This window comes from Dermacentor variabilis, chromosome 10 (genome assembly GCF_050947875.1).
Source record: "Dermacentor variabilis isolate Ectoservices chromosome 10, ASM5094787v1, whole genome shotgun sequence".
Lineage (NCBI taxonomy): Eukaryota > Metazoa > Arthropoda > Arachnida > Ixodida > Ixodidae > Dermacentor > Dermacentor variabilis.
This window is the reverse complement of record NC_134577.1, coordinates 24,227,217-24,250,283: the sequence shown is the minus strand read 5'-3', so window position 1 is coordinate 24,250,283 and position 23,067 is coordinate 24,227,217. Positions and strand designations below refer to the sequence as shown.

At 41.4% G+C, this 23,067-nt stretch overlaps 2 protein-coding genes across 2 annotated transcripts; one reads left to right on the top strand and one right to left on the bottom strand.

Annotated features, from left to right (window-relative positions):
• Nucleotides 1–5,030: 5,030 nt before the first annotated feature.
• Nucleotides 5,031–6,959, bottom strand: LOC142560152 (BET1 homolog). The gene is made up of 3 exons (XM_075672019.1): nucleotides 6,784–6,959; nucleotides 6,166–6,251; nucleotides 5,031–5,311 (listed from the first exon to the last, which is right to left on the bottom strand). The coding sequence occupies exons 1-3, from the start codon at nucleotides 6,818–6,820 to the stop codon at nucleotides 5,099–5,101; spliced, it is 336 nt and encodes a 111-aa protein (XP_075528134.1). The 5' UTR covers nucleotides 6,821–6,959; the 3' UTR covers nucleotides 5,031–5,098.
• A 594-nt stretch (nucleotides 6,960–7,553) lies between these two features.
• Nucleotides 7,554–21,133, top strand: LOC142560151 (coiled-coil domain-containing protein 130 homolog). Its single transcript, XM_075672018.1, has 7 exons — nucleotides 7,554–7,754; nucleotides 8,757–8,890; nucleotides 9,645–9,819; nucleotides 11,611–11,695; nucleotides 14,829–15,001; nucleotides 17,857–17,995; nucleotides 20,737–21,133. The coding sequence occupies exons 1-7, from the start codon at nucleotides 7,752–7,754 to the stop codon at nucleotides 21,027–21,029; spliced, it is 1,002 nt and encodes a 333-aa protein (XP_075528133.1). The 5' UTR covers nucleotides 7,554–7,751; the 3' UTR covers nucleotides 21,030–21,133.
• The last annotated feature ends 1,934 nt before the right edge of the window (nucleotides 21,134–23,067 follow it).

Here is a 23,067-nt window from a genome sequence, read left to right as displayed (position 1 = left end):
GGCTTTAGAAATTCGGCCGCCACTGTGCAAGACATTTAGACCCTTGCTGATTTGTCTTGCTAGACAATCGAGTGCAGGTTATATTTCTGCTTTGTTTTCGGAGGTGTAATATTATCTGTACGTTACTTTTCTACTTTGTACACGTAGAAAGCTGGCACACGTTTGTTTTGGGGGCATGTTAGAATTGATGTTAGAATTGGGCAAATACTGCAAATAATTAATTGTAGTGTGTTTAAGTATTTCCATTTTTATTTAACTTGTTTCACTCAACCTACCAGATAATTCGGTCCATTTTGGCGTTCCCGTCAGGGTCGAATTAATGGACACCAATTGTATTATAAATTTCTTGGAAACATCCGTACAATTCGTGTACTGCAGAAATTTCGATAAACCTGCATAAACGATGCGAGGATTTCACCTGAGTAAAAAAGTAGTGCTTCAGAAACTGTAAGAGGTACAGTTTATGGCATTGTGATATCTGCTCTTTGTGCGGAATTAGTGGCTAAACTTATTTACCGACTTTTGGTAATTTGCATTAAAAATTTGAAGACCTAAATTAAATGTCTTCCTCAAACAGTCACTAAAGCAGAACTTTTCCTTTAAAATTCAACAAATTTCATTCAAATTGGTTCAGCAGCTGCCTGACGAGGATTTCTGCGTGTCACACATACTCGAGTTGCAAAATAAGAGTTGGCAACAAGAAGCTCGCTCATAAGAGCTCCGTTTGATTCAGAAGCACTACTGCACAAAATTTGCCCTTGCAACATGAAGGAGCCCCACATATCAGCAATACACAATGTACAAGCCATCTTTGTTCCTGTTTCACCAAGTTGTTCCATGTCATCACTGTGAGTGTGTGTGTTACTAGCCGCCAACAAATGTCCATTCGTACTAGACAAAAGCAGATACGCTTTCCGAAGCATTGTAAGGCAGCGTTAAGTTTTAAGAATGTTGTTCTGTGTGTTTGATGGCTTACTTAGCAGGAGGTTTTCTCTCTCCCACCAAATGAAAACGAAACCACTTGTTTTGTGCATTCGTTAAGTGTACACTCATCGTCGTCGGGAGGCAGCTTGTGCACTTTGTGCGTGCGCAGGTCGTGAAACGCTGATGTAATTTTTTGCAGCAGTAAAAAAAAAAAACACTGATATTTTCTTTTTCCCAACAAATGTGTCTTGTCTTCTTCATAATTATCATCCTAATTTATTTTTCAGTGCAGGATGAAGGTCTCTCCGAGCGATATCCAGTTTACAGACGTCTTGGACTTGATGACTCCGTTGAGTGCCTGCAAGTTTCCCAATTTTATCACGCCACTCAATTATCTGCGGTATTCGTCTGCAGTCTTTCTTTTTCCCCATTCCCATGTCACCTGTTCAATTACCCTTGTAGGCTGCCAGTTATCTGCTCTAAACATTACATGACCTGCCAGACTATTTCTTACTCCTAAGCCTACACAGCCCAACCTATCATTCTTGATATGCTCTATTTTATCATCATCATCATCATCAGCCTGGTTACGCCACTGCAGGGCAAAGGCCTCTCCCATACTTCTCCAACTACCCTGGTCATGTACTAATAGTAGCCATGTTCTCCCTGCAAACTTCTTAATCTCATCCGCCCACCTAACTCTCTGCCGCCCTCTGCTACGCTTCCCTTCCCTTGGAATCCATTCCGTAACTCTTAATGACCATCGGTTATCTTCCCTCCTCATTACGTGTCCTGCCCATGCCCATTTCTTTTTCTTGATTTCAACTAAGATATCATTAACTCGCGTTTGTTCCCTCACCCAATCTGCTCGTTTCTTATCCCTTAACGTTACACCCATCATTCTTCTTTCAATAGCTCGTTGCGTCGTCCTCAATTTAAGTAGAACCCTTTTCGTAAGCCTCCAGGTTTCTGCCCCGTAGGTGAGTACTGGTAATACACAGCTGTTATACACTTTTCTCTTGAGGGATAATGGCAACCTGCTGTTCATGATCTGAGAATGCCTGCCAAACGCACCCGAGCCCATTCTTATTCTTCTGATTATTTCCGTCTCGTGATCTGGATCCGCCGTCACTACCTGCCCTAAGTAGATGTATTCCCTTACCACTTCCAGTGCCTCGCTACCTATTGTAAATTTCTGTTCTCTTCCGAGACTGTTAAACATTACTTTAGTTTTCTGCAGGTTAATTTTTAGACCCACTCTTATGCTTTGCCTCTTCAGGTCAGTGAGCATGCATTGCAATTGGTCCCCTGAGTTACTAAGCAAAGCAATATCATCAGCGAATCGCAAGTTACTAAGGTATTCTCCATTAACATTTATCCCCAATTCTTCCCAATCCAGGTCTCTGAATACCTCCTGTAAACACGCTGTGAATAGCATTGGAGAGATCGTATCTCCCTGCCTGACGCCTTTCTTTATTGGGATTTTGTTGCTTTCTTTATGGAGGACTACGGTGGCTGTGGAGCCGCTATAGATGCTCTATTTGCTGCCTCCAGACTCTGATGTAAGTGGGGCAAAGTTAACACAAAGCCACTACGGCAGACTCCACTTAAATGGAACTCAAAATGACAGGAAATACAGTTTTGTTTTATCAGAAGTCTCGTTTGTGTCAAGGACGCAACAATATCAAAAAATGGTTTTATTTCACAAGCATCAAGTGTTCTTAATCTCACTGTGGTTAAAAAAGAAAGACATTATTGAACTCTGCTTGGAGTAGCGCAGTTTCTTTTGCACAAGGTTCATGTACTCTCGGTTTTTGACTGTCGCCATCATGATGCAGAACAGCCGCTGATGTTCTTGGCTATTTGGCATCACCACTTGAAGTTCTTGTCAACCTAATGCTATTTCATATCAAATATGACAACCAGTGAGGTAGGTGCAGTTTCGATTCCAGTTCCATTTAACCAGTGTTTAGAAAAAGAAGTGTTCCGTATAAATGAAGCTTGTTAACATTTTTCCTATCGGTGGCCAACCAAGGTCGGTACCCTCATCCCGTTTATCCGGCATTTCCATTGAAGAGGGTTTTGCTTATCTGAGGTCCACTGTAGTAGAATTTTTTGATACACTGAATCAAGTTTTCAGTTGTAGGTAGTTCACTATTATTCATTACTGTACTAATCATTTGTGCAAAATTTATCTTTCTCTTTAAAAGACAGGAAAACTCCAAATTTAAAATAAATTTTGATTGGAGTTTTCTTTGCTCTTTAATTCAGCTGTCCCCTACCAAGCAGATATCTGCCGAATGTTTACCTTTATATATATATATATATATATATATATATATATATATATATATATATATATATATATATATATATATAAGAAGAAAGGGGGTTATTCAAGGGGCCTGATATGTATTAATCATGTCATAAGAAGCCAATAAACAATGACACCAAGGACAACATGGAGGAACTTACCTTTACTTAATAATTGAATTAAAGGAATAATAAATTAATGGAAATGAAAGTGGATGAAAAAAACTATATATATATATATATATATATATATCGGCAAGGTATTGTCACTGTGCACCTCGGCTCTGTGCAATACAAGTTAAGTAAACTCCTAGACAAAATCTTGACACATAATATCTGAACATAAGTATCTGAAGCACACAGACGTCCTAATGATTGAGCACATTGTAATTGATTGATTATTTAGGGCTCTTGCTTTTCATTGAATTGGCCATTCGGAATGTTCGACAGGGTTCGTGCCGATTCCTGACCAATCCTGCAGAATGGTTATGTGCCACTGACACCAGACATACATATCCCTAAATGTATCTAAACGTGTGTCTTAGCTCTGCGCATACACCTGTCATAGCCATTCTTGCATCGACAAGATTCGTATGTTGCCTTTACCCGCCGTGGTTGCTCAGTGGCTATGGTGTTGGGCTGCTGAACACGAGGTCGCGGGATCGAATCCCGGCCACGGTGGCCGCATTTCGATGGGGGCGAAATGCGAAAACACCCGTGTGCTTAGATTTAGGTGCACGTTAAAGAACCCCAGGTGGTCAAAATTTCCGGAGTCCTCCACTACAGCGTGTCTCATAATCAGAAAGTGGTTTTGGCACGTAAAACCCCAAATATTATTATTATATATATATATATATAGTTTCTTTTTGTACAAATGTGCTCTCCATGACCATAAGTAAAGGTGAAGTTTTTAATTTTTCTTGTGGAATGGTAATAAGCCTTTGTGGGGTTAACTTTATATATGTGCCGAATAGTTACACCCCGCTATAATAAAGTTGCATCCCACACAAAAATATATTCGTATTTTATTATGTACTTTGTTACAAGTGTATGTCCATCACATGTTGGTACTATCAGGAAGACCCATTTGAGATTTACTTTGTTCATTCGTGTCTGTCAGTTATTTGATCAAGCTTTGACTGTACTGGCCACCGTTGTTTGAAGGTGGAGTAACATCTTAGTAAAACCTATCAAAGCTGAGCTAACGGTGACAGCACCTGCGACACATAGTTGAGATTGCTGCTTGTTTCACATCAGACAGCACAATGCTGTTGTGCACGCTGCTACAATGTGGTCGCTAGGTTTTAGAATTTATCCCTGTATCTAGCTCTTTGTAAGATGTAAGTGGCACCCGCCTAGTTACTCAAGAACTTATTGTAAAGGCCGAAGCTACTCCCCCCCTCCACCCTGCTTGGGCCCCTTAACTTCTTTCTCAGTAAAGATGGACTACATTGTACTGTATTCTCAAGAAGCCAAAGACTAAACTTACCCAAGTTTCAAGAACTTTTACTCTGCCACAGCCATATAAATTCATGAAAGTACTTTGAAATCTGTGACATCAATCAGATGTACAGGCATAAAGGTTCTGGAGCAAAATTTAAAAAGAGTACTTTGGCGGTTATCTTGTATTGCAGTAAAGAGCCTCGAACCACAAAAGTACGGAGAATAAAAGAGTTTCGCTAAAATAATTTAGCAGTGTAAACTGACCTCGCATTTCTCATTAGTATGCCTTTAAATACACACAACACATAGCGGTGTCAATATCCAGAGGCAGCTTTTCATCCACACCAAAGAAAGCGAGTACAAAAGCAATTTATTTACAAAAAACATTCTTTTTTAAAAAGCAACTTTTTTACATCTATTAGCCCAGCTTCATCAACATGTATATGACAAGAAACACAAACAGGGAGAACATCATGAGGTAAAAGATGTAGCGGTTGTGGCCAGACCGGCTCATCTTCACGAGTCGGCCCATCGTCGATTTCAATATGCCCTCGCCAGCGTCGAAGTCCATGCCCATTTCATTTAGCATCTTGTTTTGGTACTTGACTTCCTGGCCAATGTCTATTGACACCTGTTGCATAACAGGTAAAGAAAAAAACACTGACAATCAAATTTAGTGTCTCAAGTCAAGGTTAAAGACTAAGAAAGATATTGAGCACTATAAGTTAACGTGCACAGCCTAATCGAAAGGCTTCACTGATTTAAGAGGCAGTGATAGGATGGTGAACGTTGTAGTTGGTGTTGCATTACCGCTGGTTTGTCTAATGAATCTGATCATTTATGCCAGGCATAACATTTCACAGAATGACCTGCAGCGCAATTAACGGCAACAATGCTTAGTTTGTTCCTGAAAAAAAAATGCCATTAGTAACAGGAAGACTTAACAAAAAGCTCACATCACATCCCATCAAGCATAATTAGGGTCTTGGTGTGTTCCAGTAAATATTAGATTGGTTTTACAACTGGTCAGCCAGGTATTCTGTTGAATTACATTACCAAGACGTGATACTAACAGTCTCTCCGAAAATTTTGTTGTGAAGGCCTTTGCAACATTTACGGTAAAACACGTTTTTATTTCCCCCCATTTTTCTTCACCGTCACACAGTTCTGTAACATATTGCTTTGTATTTAAACATGCGCTGCAACTTAAAAACTGGAACTGACGTACTTTAGCAATGCACCACATCGATCCTTACGTTTAATAGTCAGCTGACAGGTCAGCGACTTTAGACACTGGGAACTTTCCATTTCTTTCATACAATGAGGTGCATGGACATAGAGGAATTGGAAGCTGGTTAACACAGACGTAAACTGTTTAGTTCCATTGCATGTTACTGAGCCACTGGTATTTATTAGGTCACTTCTGTCGTGCCGTCGCACAATTCAACAAGGTACTACATTATCAGATAACAGAATGTTGTATACCGTCTTCAGAGCAGAGATCTTAGATTTCAGGCCGTCAATCAGCTGAGTATTGTCCTCCTCCACCGTGTCTCTGTAACTGGATCCATCTGAAAGGTCATTTACGTGAAATTGCAGACGAGGAACAATTCCACCCGGGATGATATCACGTGCATGCTCATGAGTAAGGTGACAGGCAGGAAACGCCGGCGACTAGTCTTCCTCCAAGCGCCACTGAATGAGGAAATAAAACTTCTTTTCCTTTTTTCTATTTAGTTACACTAGAGCAACAACGGCTGTCAGCGTGGTCACTGAGTTCAACTGCTGTCGCTGCACCCGTCCACTTGAAACTACACATTGCAGAAGCGAAGTTTCCATTGAGTTGTGGTTTGCAAGTAAGTAGGAAGTGTCGATTTTCAATCGGTATGACCTGGCCTTGATCCCCAATAAGTTCACCACTCGTAGCACTGAACTGCCAAAGCACGCGTCACTGTGATACCAGCGCGTAACTGATCGTGCCAACGTAGCGAAACTTCAGTTTGATCGTGTTTGACCAACATCCTAAACACAGCTGCTCCAATCGACACGCCAGCGTTGACAAACACTTAGTACCACAGAGTTTAAAAGGTAAGGCGCACTCACTGGCATATCCTTGCGATGACGTTTGGGCTCGCCGCATTTTTTGCTAAGTTTGGATTTTGCTAGAGTATCAATATTTCCTGATAAATGCCAAATCCATCCGGCACACAGGTGATTTCGCAGCGCTCGGCGCTCAAGTTGGCTCAAGCAAACAGGGCTTGCGCTACGTCATCAGTGCGCGCTGCTACGTCATTTACGATGTCAGCGTTGCCTGATTGCAGCTTTCAGACACAGCTTTAGGTGGTGTCCAAACGTCTATGACGTGTTTCGGCTCTCGCAATCGCTTCCGCCGCTTACAAACAGCAAAAGCATTGCCTTCAAGATTTACATTTTTTAAATATATGAGACCTTACTGCTGGAGTCTAAATAGATGGTGTCCGAAATCCGACGTGTATGATATGTTTTTCGGCTTTCGAAGTCTCATTCGGCGCCTTCAACCAGCAAAAGCCATGAGCAAAAAGCACAGCCTTTAAGGCTAGTATTTTAAATTCAGAGGGCGCCACCACATAAGGCGTGAATTCGGACACCACTTATTTGGCCACTTATGCGCCCTCGCGTATGTTTAAAGTGATCACAAAGTACTTCAAAGCTTTATATGTGCTCAAAGAGGACTTGTTTTAATGAAGAAGCCGATAAGCTGATCTTCGATAGGTGGGGTCCAAAACGGGATATCTTTTCAGCTTCCGCCGCATGGAACCAGTGAAAGCATAGCCTTTAAGATCTGCATTTTAAATTCAGAGGGCGTTACTCTATGATGCGTTATTTCTACTATAAGCCGAGCCAATCCACAATATGTTATGACGGGATTTGAGCGTCTGTTTGCTGTGATGGGTTTTTCGGTTATGATGATTCCTTGTATGTAGATATTTCAGCTAGGAATACCAGCGTGTCGTGCGGCAGGGCTTCAAGATTACTGTGACAGCCATCCTGTGTTCGTGAGACCCAGCGGTTTCGGTCCCTGACCTCCCAAAATGGTAGGTCGACAGCTTTCGTGCGTGTTGCTTGTTTACGCATTTGAGCAGTAAGGAATGATCGTTGTCTTCAGATTATTCTGATGCTGAGACGGTGACACTTGCACTCTTGTGTGTGCATCCCTTCTGTATCAATAGTAAGGAATGATCGTTGTAATCTAATTTTTTTCTGATACTGAGACGGTGACAGTTCGACTAGTGTGTGTGCCTCCCTGTCTGAAACACGCTCTTCTGTATCGGCATTAACATTGTCTTCTAATGATTCTGATGCTGAGACGGTGACAGTTCGACTAGCGTGCCTCCCTCAGCAACATCCTTTTCTGTATCAATACATTTCTGGGTGGAAACAGCTGACAGAATTCAATGCTTGCTTACCTGCTGCTTGACCGGCTACCTCATTAGAAAGCCTTGTGGCGGTGGATGTTGTCGTCTAATATTATTGAATTATAGTCAACTCTCTTTAATTCGACCTCGGTGTATTCGGCTTTTTCGCTTATTTCGAACGCATTGAAAAGTCCAGTCGAAAAACCATACTTTGCTATGGAAGAAAAACTTTGCTTAATTCGAATGCGAAAGCATGCCGCTTTGATTAATTCGACCCCTGCCAGCGTTACCTCATGCGCACAACTGTTACTAAGGCTAGAAAACACAAGATAGTCAGCATACGGCGCTAGCGCCTCCCTAGGTGTCAGGCAATTTTACTTTACTTTTTGGAACTTTCGGAACTACTATTCTTTTTTTGTTCAACGCTGAGGCAGCGTTTAAACATGCCGCTCGTCACCGCATGCCAGTTGTGCCGCGCTTCAGCAGTGTGAAGAAGAAAGACATTACAGGCTACTTTGAGCAATAAAAGTATATTTGGATTCAATAATTGTGTCTCGTTTATTAATTCGACCTTTCGGATGATTAGACCAAGTCTTGCTGTATTTGACTGTATTTGGTTGCAGGAATTCGAATGATGAATGCAGCAAACTTTCTTGTAATTTATTGATTCTTCTTCTCCAGGCGGAAAGGAAGGCAGTGAACAAATACTACCCGCCGGAATGGACTCCTGGGCACGGCTCCATCAACAAGTTTCGAAACTCCCACCCATTGCGAGACAGAGCCCGCAAGTTGCACTTGGGAATTCTGGTCATCAGGTGCATGCACTCTTTCATCCTCAACTGGCTTAACATGTTTCTTTTGATCAAACATGACAACCCCGCGATTCTTACTTTGAGAGACAGTTTGGTAAACAGGGCTTTGAAAGTCTCCAGGTTGCTGTGCTGAGGATCTATGTTTGGAAAACTTGATGCAGCAGCGTTTGGACATATATCCGGTTGATCAAGACATGATCGTCCTGTTGCCATAGTTAAAAAAAATTGGAGTTAAGTTCAGACGAGCGTGACATTTATTTGCCAGGTACGAAACTCACCAAGATTGTTTGCAACTCGCCAATAATTTCGAAAGCTATGTTGTAAAGTGTTTTCCAGATGTGGAAATTTGAATGTCACAAACGAATCTTTCTTGTAGTATTCGTTTGGGAAAGACGTTCTTGTGAAGACCCGTCACGACGACTCAGTGGTTATATTGTGCTGCCACCGACCACAAGGTCATTGATTTGATCCCAGGGACGCAGCAACCGCATTTTGATTAGGGCGGAAAGCTAAGTCATTGTGTACTGCACCTTTGCTGCACATTAAAAAGTCCCAAGCAATCAACCTCTCTCGTAGCCTCTGTGTTGCTTTGGTTCGTTAAGCCTCATCAGTGACCATCAGTCATTCATGTGAAACCAATTCATTCACATATGACTGCTTTTGACCAGTGCAACTCAAAGAAACTATTTCAATGATGCTACGACACCCGATTTTACTGTACGGTCGTGAGTAGTAAGACTAATTATTGTCTGCTTAGGTTCGAGATGCCGTACAACATATGGTGCGATGGCTGTGGCAACCACATTGGTACGGGCGTGCGCTACAACGCGGAGAAGTCCAAGGTGGGCATGTACTACTCAACGCCCGTGTACAAGTTCCGCATGAAGTGTCACTTGTGCGACAACCACTTTGAAATCAAGACCGATCCACAGGTAAGCTGCAGTAACTATTGCTCAGAAATAAATTCACCACAATTTATTTTTTTGTAACTTTGCTGTGATGTTTCTATTAACCTTAAACCTCAAGCTGAAGCTGTGCTCATCCTGCCAGTTTGTACCGATGTTCCCACGGATGAGTTCTACTCATTCGTGACGCACTTTGCATCACTGTGGTAACATGTGTTGCGTGTTGGCTCATTTCACCCATAGCTGCTAGCTTTGCGCAGTCGTGGAGGTCATTGTGTAGCTTACACTTTGTTTGCAGCTATGAGTTTAGAGTATGGTAATACAGGCTCATATGTTCTCTGAGAGAAGCTCGGCTGATGTCTTACTCATTGTTTCCATTGACTACGAAAAAAATAAGATTTTAGTTATTTTATTTAATGAGAACACTATATGGCGATAAACTAAGTGAAAATATTTAGTAGTTTTTGTGAACTTTCTTCTGGAAAAAACCCCGGAGTTAGTCAAAGGGTAAACTTTAACTTAGCTAGTAGTAGACAAGAATACACAGAGATAGATAAAAATTGTTTCCTCGCCCGTGCAAGTGTTTTGGCCAATCCTGTCGAAGCTAAATTTGAGTTGGTGGTTGTGTTGTATCGGCAGTTCTTGCATGAAATAAATAGTGCTTAGGTAAAAAAAGAGTATTCACATTTCACTATCTGAAATCTAGATATGTTGCATCATTTTACAGTGGTAAAACCAGGTTGTGTCGAAACCAATTAAAACCAACAATCTTGTATGTGCAGCATTTTCTGAACATTCTTAAGCTGCAGTGAGAATGCATAACAAAACAGACAGCTACATAGACTTAAAATTGTGGCCACTCCCTCAGTGTCAGATGGTTCGATGACTTGGCTTTACCTATGTAAACAGACTGCTACCACACCTGTCTTGAGGATAAAAGAAGTTTTCATCGAACCGTGGTCTGCGCAGTGTGCACATAGAAGTTGAAAATTTTATTTCCCTTTCTTCAAAAATTACATAAAGAAGTGCAAATACACCGTGGCCATGCCTTGTCATGTTAGCAACACCTCAAAAATAAAATATGGTTACCTGTCGCATCAGGGGCCTGTGTGCATCAGCTAATAGATGCGCAAGATCCTGATGTCAGAAAGTTAGCCAAACAGCTAGCCAGCATCTCTCTAAAGATTACAACACAAAAAGAAAGAAGGAAGGAAGCCTCACTCATACGTGTTTTAGGGGCAAGTATTATAAAACTTTAATACCATATTGCAAGCTATATTGAAATTGCAGGCACTTTTCGTGATTTTAATATAAACGAGCCTGACTGTATGTGAAAAATTTGAATACTAGGCTAGAAATGCTTGTTTTCACAGACGGTTCAGATGGTGCCTTAAAAAGCATCACTTGCTCTGGAATAAGAAAAAAAGAATTGGATGCTTTTTATTAGGAACTATTTAAAACGAAAGAAATAACAGGACAAATAACGACCGGACAAGTTGCTTACGTGCTGTTGTTTCTCGTCTCATCTTTTCGTTGTGCTTGAAGAAGTTCTTAAGCTGAACGTCTACCAATTAGCCTGTTTGTCTGCCTTGCTGTATTCAAGGCTTTACTAACTATGTGTTTGAATATGTTCCTTCATGCCTAAAAGGTGAGGCAGCACTGAGCTCATGAGACAGCTCTAGCATTGGAGACTTGGTCCACAATCAGAAAACTTTAATTCATTTTCTAGCGTAGTGGTTATGGCTTTGTCTTTAGTTCATTAGCTCCAGTTGCAAAAACTGAAGCATAATGTCTTTCGCTTCCTCTGTTGCCATTCAGAATAGGGACTACGAAATCATATCAGGAGCAAGACGTCAAGAGAGGCGATGGGACCCCAGTGAGAACGAGCAGGTTGCCCCAGATGGTGAGCTTTCTTGTTTTCTGTCGCTGTTATGGCACATCCTACTCATCGTATTGGAGCAGTTGCCTGAATCCTTAAGTTAGCATTTGGATTTTGCGAATCCAAATTTGTGAGAAAAAAAATGAAAACTCCATGCTTGGTTACACTCAAGCTGTTGCATGGGGCCAGCAGTACACAGTGTGCTCTAGAATGGCTTCTTGTCGAATCCATGCCTCGACAGCAAATAAAAAAAGAAAGAGTGACCTGCCAAGGAAGCAGGATGATTTGAAGTGTCTACTGTGAAACCATCTTGCCGCCTCGAAGCCAAAAAGCTGTGAAGAACAAGACGGGCATGTTTGCTGAAAGTTACGGCGAAGTCTCTGAAAAAAAAAAAGTTAATAAAGGACAACGGAATTAAAACTTCAGTGCTACCGTTAAAAGTGGTACATGTTTCCCTATCTGCCTTCAAGCTCCACATATGGTTACCATAACGACAAAGTAATAACTGTGAGTTATAGCAGTGAGTCAGAAAGACAAGTCGATAAAAAAGTTGGGTGATGGGGGGGGGGGAGCACTGCTACTCTTGATAACAGTGGCACTGAGATTTCTGTCTGGTGACCTATTCGTATTGCGTAATTTGATTTAGGTGCACATTAAAGAACTCCAACTGGTCAAGATAATCCATGGCCCTCCACTATAATGTTTTCCATAACCCACAGTGCATTCTATTATTAACATATACCATTCTTTGGCTAGGTGCCTCTGGTAATTTTCTGCTTTGTTCCTTAGGTCCTTCCATTTCGTGTTCCGAAAAACCTATAACGCCATGTAGGCTTGAATAGATTAATTTCTGTCTGGTGACCTATTCGTATTGCGTAATTTGATTTAGGTGCACATTAAAGAACTCCAACTGGTCAAGATAATCCATGGCCCTCCACTATAATGTTTTCCATAACCCACAGTGCATTCTATTATTAACATATACCATTCTTTGGCTAGGTGCCTCTGGTAATTTTCTGCTTTGTTCCTTAGGTCCTTCCATTTCGTGTTCCAAAAACCCTATAACGCCATGTAGGCTTGAATAGATTAATTTCTGTGAATACATAAACTTTTGTATACTTACTGCCGCCTACTTGTGGCACCATGAATCGCCAGCATAGGTAATATTCTGTCAGAAAGCTTCAAGGTGGCGACACACATCAGCACAAAGAGTTTTGTACAATAATTACTAGAGGAAACTCTGGCGCTGGTGTCTACAAGAGCCATAAGTGGGGCAGTTCTGCCAGCATGGGAGTAAACTCATCATTTTAAACGAAGTACTGTGTTATAAATAATCAAATAAACGAAAATAAAACCATCTGACTGCAAGATTCGAACACACCACGTCTAGTACAGAAGCTCGCCATTGAAACCATTATGCCACGGACGCATATGCATCGACAAGCAGCATGGAACACCCTCACAAATTTCTCGCGGGCACGTGAGTGCATCGAGACACCCAGCGCATCTTGATTCGGCCTTACCGAAGCGCAGTTAGAGCACAGACAAGAGCTTGCGTGGGCAAGGTGTGCGTGGAAAACACAAACAACCAGGGAATTGTGTCTGTAACAACAGGGAGAGACTTCTGACGAGGATGCATTGGAATGCAGGCGAGCGTGGCAGCAGGCAAATTATGCAAGAAAAAAAAGCATTACATCAACATTTATTTTATTTACCAAAAGCAAGATTGGTAGTAAAAATGAGTTTACTAGGGAGATTGTCATATTTTGCACGATAGTTTTTTTCATTTGCAGTCTTGTTTTCAAGGGTAGAGTATAAGCTTCCCAAGTAAGGATTATAAAGAATGCTGTGCACTATATGGCAATTCCCCATTGGGGAGTTCGTGCCCTAATTATTATTATTATTATTATTATTATTATTAATGTTGTTGTTGTTGTTACCTGTTGTAGCCTGTTCAGCCTCTCGAACCACATGCATCTGCAATTCCCCCCTCCCCCTCACATAGGATTAATGGTTGAAGTACTACCTCAAGAAAACAATTTTTTCTGCAGGCTGTGTATTAGAAAACAGTTCATGCTGAATAGCTTGAAGTTTCGAGGCTTCAAATCGTAATTCCAGTAACAGTGCACGGTTGGAAATTGACTTCTTATGGCAAATCAGTTATGTAGAACTCCGCAAGGTGCAGGAAGTTAAATGAAAGAATAAAATTGTCATCTGTCCAAGAGTAATACAAACCTACAAAGGGAACCAAAACATATTTCTAAGACAGAAAGCTTTGTAGTTTAAGAAAAGTTTGACCTGGTCGGGACATTGAACCCATTGCCACTGCCTTTTCAGGGCATTGGCCGTCATAGTCTGGGCATCGAATCTGCAACTACTGCCTTTTAGAGGTGGTCGCTCTATTGTACGCACTGACAAGGTGGCTAGCGGGTTGACAAGTGAGGCCAAATCAATGAACAACAGGAAGCGCTGTCACACTGAATATGTCAAATCAGGCTGATATGGCATAGGAGATTGATTGGGTTTCCTTTGGTAACTTCATGCTACTGTTAGGTGGCTCACAATTTTCTTCATTTCAGGCTACTTCGTGTGCTATTTCGTCATGCCAAGCACATTGCATATGACTTTTCAACACATAGTTGCTTTATATTTGAATCCATTGTTAAGAGCGTTGCGCGTTCAACTTTGGGCAGAAATTTATCAGTCACCGGCACTGGAGTGTCTGTGCCCTTCCGTGAGACACTTGTGACGGTTGTGTCCTTCATGTCACACTATTGTGTGCCTTGAACATTGATCGCAACTTTTGCAAAAAGCTTGATCTCACTTTTATTTAATTTTACATTGGACAGGAATGCAGGCCTTTTCAGTATTCAGTAAATGACAAAAGTGATTCAGACAATGGTAAATGATAAGATTCTGACATTGAGAAAGTAAGGAGCTGTTTATTGTTTTTGCAAAGGACATTCCCATGGCCCCATCTTCTGTTTACAGCTTTAAGCAAGGTTATCAAAGTTGTATGAGTAAGTAAGTAACTATATAATAATTATTGCTCTTGTATTATTTTGTAGCATATCCTTCATAGCTGTCAGGTTAGTGAATTTGATTGTACTCTGTTGTGGCATGCACTCATTCATTCTATCTTTTTTTTTTTTCTCAGACAAGGAAATTGGCAAGAAAATGGCCACGGATGCCATGTTCAAGCTCGAGCACGATGTTGATGACAAGGCCAAAGTTAAGGTCGCAACACCTGCTCTGGCCAGGCTAGAACATCTGCAAGATCGTTGGCGAGACGACTACACTGCCAACCAGTTACTGCGAAAGTCATTTCGGGTATAAAAGTACTTTCTGCTGTCTTGAACGTTGTCTAAAGGGAATAATTCTCATTTATTAGACAACTTAATAGCAGGTGCATAGCCAACTAATTAACGCATTCAACTGTGGTCGACTTCCACTATCTCAAACATATTGGGGTGTCCAGAAGCAGTGCAAATTACATACGAGGTACGTATTACTCGTTCTGGTTAACTCAAAATATCTTGTGATGGCAGTTGGCACTTGCGCCTGGAAGTGGACTTTTTGCGAGAGACATCAGGGCATACAGTGGGAGGGGGTGATGCCGAAAGTTTACAGGACACCACTTCCCCATAAAATCCGAGTTTCCACACAGTTTTACAGTGCAGCTTATCAAGCAGTTGAGTAATTTTCCGGTGGGACATTATTCTATAGGAGGCTGCAATTTGCAGTTCCAGGCTAAATGCCTGGACTTAGCAGAAATTGGGCTTTCTTAAAAGATTTCATGCCCTGTAAACTTTTGACATCAACGTAATTTGTCATAGTAGTTCTGCGGAAACCCGCAAGGTGGAGAGAAGTAATTAATAAAGGGAAAATCAGACATTCACCCGTTCGTAGCAGTTGCTACAAAGTAAGGGTTTCCTTTGTAGCAACTGCTACAAACGGGTGGATGCCTGATTTTCCCTTTATTCACAACGTAATTTGTAGGGCATCGCCTGCATTGTATTGTTGTGGCTTTACCACAAGGCCATCTCTGATTTCCTTATTCAACTACATGTGAAACGCATAGATGTTCTCATTAGATAGCTACTCAATTGATTTGAATTAAGTGTGTTGCATTCAAAAAAGAAGGCTGAATTCAACTGACTGCAGAAATCACAATGTTGATCTGTTGCTTCAAATTTCCACCCAAAATTGGCGGGTTTAAACAATGATTTAAGCAGGAAGTTTACAAATATGTAACTCTGCAACAAAAACAGATGCAATCAAAGCTTTTTAAGCTACACCTGTTAAATCATCTGAAGTAGACAAATATGATGTATTGATTTATAGCTTGTGTGAAATTGGTCGCATCGTTTATCGGCTTTGGCGAAGGTTTACTCTCAGATAAGTGGTATATCTGGAGTGGTTTATTATACATTGGACTGATCCGCTTTAGATGTTTCAATAGGTGCAGGTTACAGAATTGCTATATATATTTTTTTTCTTTATTCCTGAATTGCAGAGTTAACTTGATACTTGACTTTGATTTCCAGAAATATTGTGCAGAAATTAATTGCCTAAATATAAAAATAAACTTCCTGCAGTCGGTTGACTTTAACACTTCCATATGGAAACACAAAGGTACTCATCTATACCAAGATTTTAAAACTTTGTAAGGATAATCAGGTGTTCAAAATCAGATTGTAGCCCTCCACTATGGCGCATACTATAGCCCCTGCACTGTGTTTGGTTTAGTCAGTTAATCGATTGGTGATTTAAATTCCAAAGAAATCCTCTCATTTCGCCACTGCTCGACTGATTTCTATTAGATCTGTTGCATTTAGAGGGAGAAGTTCAGTTTGGGTCACTTTTGGGGGCAGTTTTAAGCTTAAAGACCGCGTTAAGGTTAAAGGTAGTGGACAAAAAGACATGGTTGACATGGACTTGTTGCCATTCCATATTTCTTCAAGCATTTCTTGCTTGCTCTCTTGCAGTGTGTTGAATGTGCAACACCTCTTGCAAGTTGAAATGATAAAAGTGACCTTGCACCACAATATACACACAGAGGAAGCCATTGTAAGACTAATAAAACTGCCATGTTTTTCTGTGTGTAACCTGCACCCTCAATAAATACACCCCAAAAAGAAAGAAATCCACACATAAAATAGCCCACAGAAATAAGTGAACGTGAACACAACGACACTCGAATGCTTATAACAGTCTCGCACATGCACAACTCTTCCACATCATCTCTTCGGTCAATGGCTCTGGTCCCCACCTCTTCAGCAACACTGATAACCTTCTGCTAGACTGTAAATGACTGCCGTCGAGTGCAGCTCTCGTGATCCTTCGAGTTCTGGTTCGCTGGTGTCACTTGCACTATTCGCCAAGTGCTAACACAGTGAAAATGTGTTCAAAAAGAGAATAGGTGACCACGAAAGAGGGTAAAGGGAGCTTCAACATACGTGGGTTGGGCTCCCTAGCAGACAATGAAACCTTAAATGGCAGAGAACTTTGCCTTGATGTGTGGATTCACGCCAGCATGTTTCACACTGACGTGAAGCCATGCCTCCAGGAGAAATTTGCATATGCTACCAATCTGCTTCTTGACTTTATTGCTCAATATTATAATTTTCCTGTGGGTTACACGCACAGAAATATGGTAATTTGGTCATTTTTATCGCTAATGTCTCATTCATGTGCATAAAACCAGCTCCGCTATGTTTATTGACTGTGTCACTGAATTTAGACCATACTTCTTATATAGAAGTACGATGTGTTGGGCACTGTTAAATCAGCCTTTTGCTGGGTCCAAGACCTGTGCCAACAGGTCGAATAGCTGTTCTATCACTTCTGGGAATACTTGAGGCCTCGGTGGCTTGAATTTGACTCAGTGGGCTAAGCTCACGAGGCTGCAGGTTCAATTCCAGATGGAGTGGTTCAGTGAGCACAAGATACAAAAAGGCTCATGTACCATTCATTGAATGCACATTGAAGCAACCCAGGCGGTCAGAATTAATTTGGAGTCCCCCCCCCCCCCCTACTATGGCTTGCCTCATAATTAGATTGGGGTTAGGACACATAAAACTGCAAATTAAATTTTTTTTATATTTGGGGCTGAAAGCGTTTCTAGTACAACCACTTTGCTAATGGCATTGTGTCTCTTATCTTTCATGACCCATTTGCAACAGAACAAAAAGAAAGACCTGCACGTACAAGCCGAGAAGGACAGAGCACTGCTGAAGAAGTCGTCGCTTCACATAAACCTCATGCCAGAGACACCGGAGGATAGTCGCATTGCCAAGCTGCTCACGTTGATGCCCACACAAAGTATGGGGACCTCATTGATTCTTAGCTGTTTCGGCGCTTACCATTGAGTGCTATAAGGACAACTGCAATGAAATTTTTTGTTATGTTAGTATCAATTTCGTATTGTATGCATAGAGGCAGCCTCCACATGAAATTTTACATGGGAAATGCTTATGCTGCAGCACTAAAATTTAGCCAAAATTTATGTTTGTTATACAGAAACTTAAGAAAACACCACCGTTACTGCTTGCTGAAGTCGATGCAGAACCCAGAACAGCAAGTACTAGCATGCCAGTGCCTCAGCATGACCTCCAAGACCAGGTGGTGCCCACGCTGCACTGAACATCTCGGAGGCTGTGTTCCAGGATCTTTGATAGTGTGTATGCTGCTCATTTGTGACCAATTTAGCCAAAGTGATATTTTGTTGACCTTTAGCTGTATACTGAGCAAAGGCATCACACTTTCAATAAAATTTGGCAGACTAAACTGTAGTCGACATCTGCGTAATGCGAAGCATTCATGGTCTGCAGAGAACATTTGTAGAAATAATGTAATTTGTTGTGTAGTAAACGGTTGTGTAGAGGTTATAGGCTGTATATATTAATAGTTAGTAAGACGATGTTTGTAATCACAAGTTATAATATTGAAAGCAAACTAAGACCCAGTGGCGCCAGTGTACAAACCCAATTAATTGCCCCTGTGGCGCCTAATTTTAGACGACATTATCACCGGGATCGGCTCGCCCGCCAAAATGTGACTGGGCCCAGAGAAGAATACTTTGCATTAATAGTGTGGGCAGGAACACCTCTTTTCAGTCTTTTAGAACAATCTTTTAAAGCCAGTTGTCACCTGTCGTCACCTGCTGTCACCTCAGTGTAGAGCTTTCCTGCATGACATTGTTATGGCAGTTTTCAAAAGGTTGAAATGTATGCCATGTCCACTCAAAGATGCGCAGGGCTATTTGCAACAGGCGTTTAACACTTTATTCAGAAAATCACTTTCTTTAGATGGCACTAGCTTTTAGCCATTCTCATAAATGCTGTGACTCCAGGTGCGTAGGGCTATTTGCAAAAAGCATTTAACACTTTATTCAAAAAAACACACACGCACACACACAGGCGTAAAGGTATATTGGTGGCAGTGTTTGGATTTAGATTTACAGGCTAACGCATTCTCTCAGCAGTTGAAGGTCACTTTGCTAAGGGTGGCAGGCAATCCATGGCCACCAGCACCGTGATGGTTCCACTCAGGGCACACGCTTGAAAATGTAATCGCTTACCTGTGACCACTGTAGTACATAACAGCGGTGTGCTGCATGTGGGGAGTAGCTTTTAGAAGACGTGCAGGATGTTCGTGAATATTAAAGTGGTACTTCTGGCTGAGGCAGTATGTGACAAGGTTCTCCTGTGCGAGCTGGACCAAAGGAACTTCAAGGAGCACATTTCATATCTAATGCGTACATTTGGACAGCGGAACCTGTATTGTTCTTTGCCGAGGTCTTGACCGAAATGAGGCCATTTGTCAAGAGCTCAAAAATGTTCACTCCAATCTGAGGCTGTGCCTTCTTCCTTCTCTCATCCGTATCTTTAGGAGTGCTATCTTGTTATTTTGCTTGCCCTGTGCCAGTAAGATTTCAGGTCAATGCATAAAATGGTTGAGCTCTATCCACGAGCAGTTTGTTTGTGCCTGCGCAAAATGCTTTCGTACAGCCTCAGGAGAAAATCCCCCCCTCCATCCCCCCAAAAAAAAGCTACAAAAACACGGTGCAGGATACAATTATCAGACCTACGATGTTTAGTCGCCAGAGGTCTGATGGCTAAACACCATAAGGCTTATAATTGACATAAAAGTTCTGCGGAAGCCCGTAAGGTGGAGAGAAGTAATTAATCGAGTAAATACGGTACACACAAGTGTTAAATTAGACATATTTTTCTGATTTTCTCTTCCGTGTTTATGCAAATGCGAAACCGTCATGCATAGAAGCTATGCTGAGAGTGAGAGATAATAAAAGTCTTTATTACGTGAATGTAGCTTTGGGCACTCATTCCAGAATGCCTTGAGCTCGGCCGTTACCTGATTCAGTATTGGTTCCAAAAAACCGAAAGCACTGTCAAACGCTGCCCGACATCTTGGTGCAGTAGAACATGTGCCCCACCCCTGTAGCCTTCTCTTCATTGCCACAGATAGTTTCTCGTTGGCATAGTCGGACGAGAGATATGTGTGCTTGGCAATGTGCGAAGAATGCCGTCACCCGTAGATGCGTATGCATCTTGTGCTAGTCACGTGAAACTGAAAGTACCCCCTAATTTGCCGAAGAAAACTGCACACCTTTTCTTGGGCACTTGTGAAGCAAAGCGGCTTATTTTCAGGCAGCCATGTTTCGGGCCCTCAATATATTCAGACAATCTAATCTGAATATATATTCAGACAAGGTTGCTGAATTGTACTTCCTGGTGGCTTTGCTTCATGGCAGAACATGTCCAGACGGAAGCGTGAGAGAAGAGCTCGGCTACAATGCACACTTTAGGCATTTTGGCTTTGGTGATACGGTGTGTCGCTGCACGCTCCTCCATTGTTGATCGCATTAACGTCAACAAATATCTTAAGCTGGTTGCTGCCGGGATGTTTTCTTGTGAAGTTGCACAGTTAGAAACTTGGCCTTTTAATTTCCCTTCACAAGGTTTTTTTTTCAATCTGTACATGAATCCACGAGTTTTGGTAAAGAATGAAATTCACTTTGAGTGTCTTCATACCTTTTGCAGCATCTGACGAAAGGCAGAAGCTGAAAAGAACAGAGATAGCCGTCCGACCGCTGTTTGCGTCGCAAGCACCAAGCACTAGCGCTGCAAAACAGTCTTTCACAGCGCAAGGCCTCGATTCCACTAAGTTGGAGCTTGATTCTGGGACGTCAACGCCGCTGCAAAAGGACCTTGTCAGAAAACATGCAGAAGACGAAGCCAAGGCACTGTCTTCCCCCCGATCACTGTCTCCAGAAAGGACAATCTCCTTGGTTTCCGACGCTTACTTTGACGACTCCTCTGATGGTGAAACGTAGCGCTCTTGTGTGTTTATTGCAAATAACCTGGAGCAGTCTATTGTACAGTATTTCGTTATGCAGGCATAAATACAAGGTGTATATAAAGCAATATTCAGAGTGAAGCATGTGTCTTCTGTTTTCTTTTCCACCACTGAAGGTTGGCCAGAGAGCTAAAGGTAGGTGGAAAGGCTGCTCACCACGGCAACAACCAGTGAGGAGCACACTTAAACAGGTAGGTCTTTGCTCACGACCGACCCATATTTTCCATTCCAAATAACAGGTTCAATACAAAAATGCCCTTAATGTGCAGTTGTAGAAACTACTTCAAGAAAGTTTGTTGATTCAACAGAGTATGTCAAATTCTAGCTGTTGATGATGATGGCACTCGTAGAATAAATTATTTCTTTAAAACGAATTTAGTTAGCTTTTGACATAATCAGTGACGCAGTTCACAATATTGGAATATCTACTTTCATTTCATAGTTGCAGAGTTGTAAATTTAATTATATAGTGTTCCTACTTTCTAGCTGCACCATTTTTCTTTAATTAGAGCAATATAAGTAATGCTTACATCATGTTTACCTTTTGAGTGTCCAGACTGGTAATCTGTAGATTAGTATTCTGTGCAATTATCTGCTGAATGAAGCTGTGTTAATTACCTCATAAAATTTGATCTAGGGGGCTGATGCATTCGAACAGTTTTAAACCGGACCTCTGTCACGGCGAACAAGTTTTCCATTACAAGTCTCGTGAGATGTACGCAGACAATTATTTCAACTTTGCAGGCTTAGTGAAAGTGCATTCCTTATTGAACAGTAATAACTTGCCAACAGCTATACAACTTGCGAACACTACCAATGCTACAACAGACAAACCCCATAGTATTGGCTGGCCCACCAACATGTTCAATGTTGAAACGTGCGGCATATGGCAGTTTTGCAGCTGATATGATCAGAAAACATGAAACTGAGTTGGCGAATAAAAAAACAGTATACACCGCTTTTTTTTTTAAACTGGTAACACTACAATCGACAAACTCGGTAGTGCTTGCCCACCAGTATGTTACGTGTTGAAACACGCTGCCTGGGAAGTTTCTCAACTCGCATAATTAAATGCTACAAATCAATTGCAAGAAATACACATAACCAAGTAGTTTATTTGATGGCCGACAGTTACCATTGCAGTCAGACAAGTGAAAGGGGCTAGGCAACTTTTGTCACTGCCCCATATCAAAGGGGATGCCAGTAGGTCGTGATAATCGTCACCCTGGTGTTGACCTACAAGCGTGGCGAATGTTAAATGTGCTGCCTGTTGGAGTTCACAACTTGCGTAGCTTTAAATACGTACAATTGAGCTGTAAACATTAACGTATAGTTCATTCCTTTGCCAACAGGTGGCTCTGCGATCAGCAAACACCGTATTATTGATCAAAACCGTGTCGAATTTCGCAGCATGAGGCCTCTGATCAGCATAGTTGAAAAACATAAGTCTGTGTTGAAAAATAATGAGAAAGAAAACAAACCATTAATTAGTTTATGTATTTGCCAACAGGTAGCGCTAGCATCAATAAACCCCTTATATTTGACCCAAAAGGGGGGAGCGCCCGCAGGATGGTCAAAAACGGAAATGATAAAAATATTGCTGCAGAAACTCCGCAGGGAGACTTGTCAGACAGTGAGTAAGCATTCTCTCCAGCCGCTCATTTTGCACGCGTACGTACCTCTCTGACGTATCCGAACGCTTCTAGTCGTATAATGGCGACGCTTGCTCGTTTATTTGTAATTAAAACTAATTAGTTGAGTAATTAATATCAATTATACTTAATCAGTTCGGATTAGCCTTAATTCAATGTTGGCCATTCGAAACTAGGCTTAATTAACCTCAAGTACCCTGAATTTACCTTCATTATTAGTTACCGTAACCTCAACTTATCTTCTTTGGGCTAGTTAGCATAAACAATTTAATTAGCATCACTATTCTTTAATATCCTCGCTTAATCGCCATTCAATCGCCTTTAATTGATAATGTTTAACCTTACTTTATTTAATGTTAATCG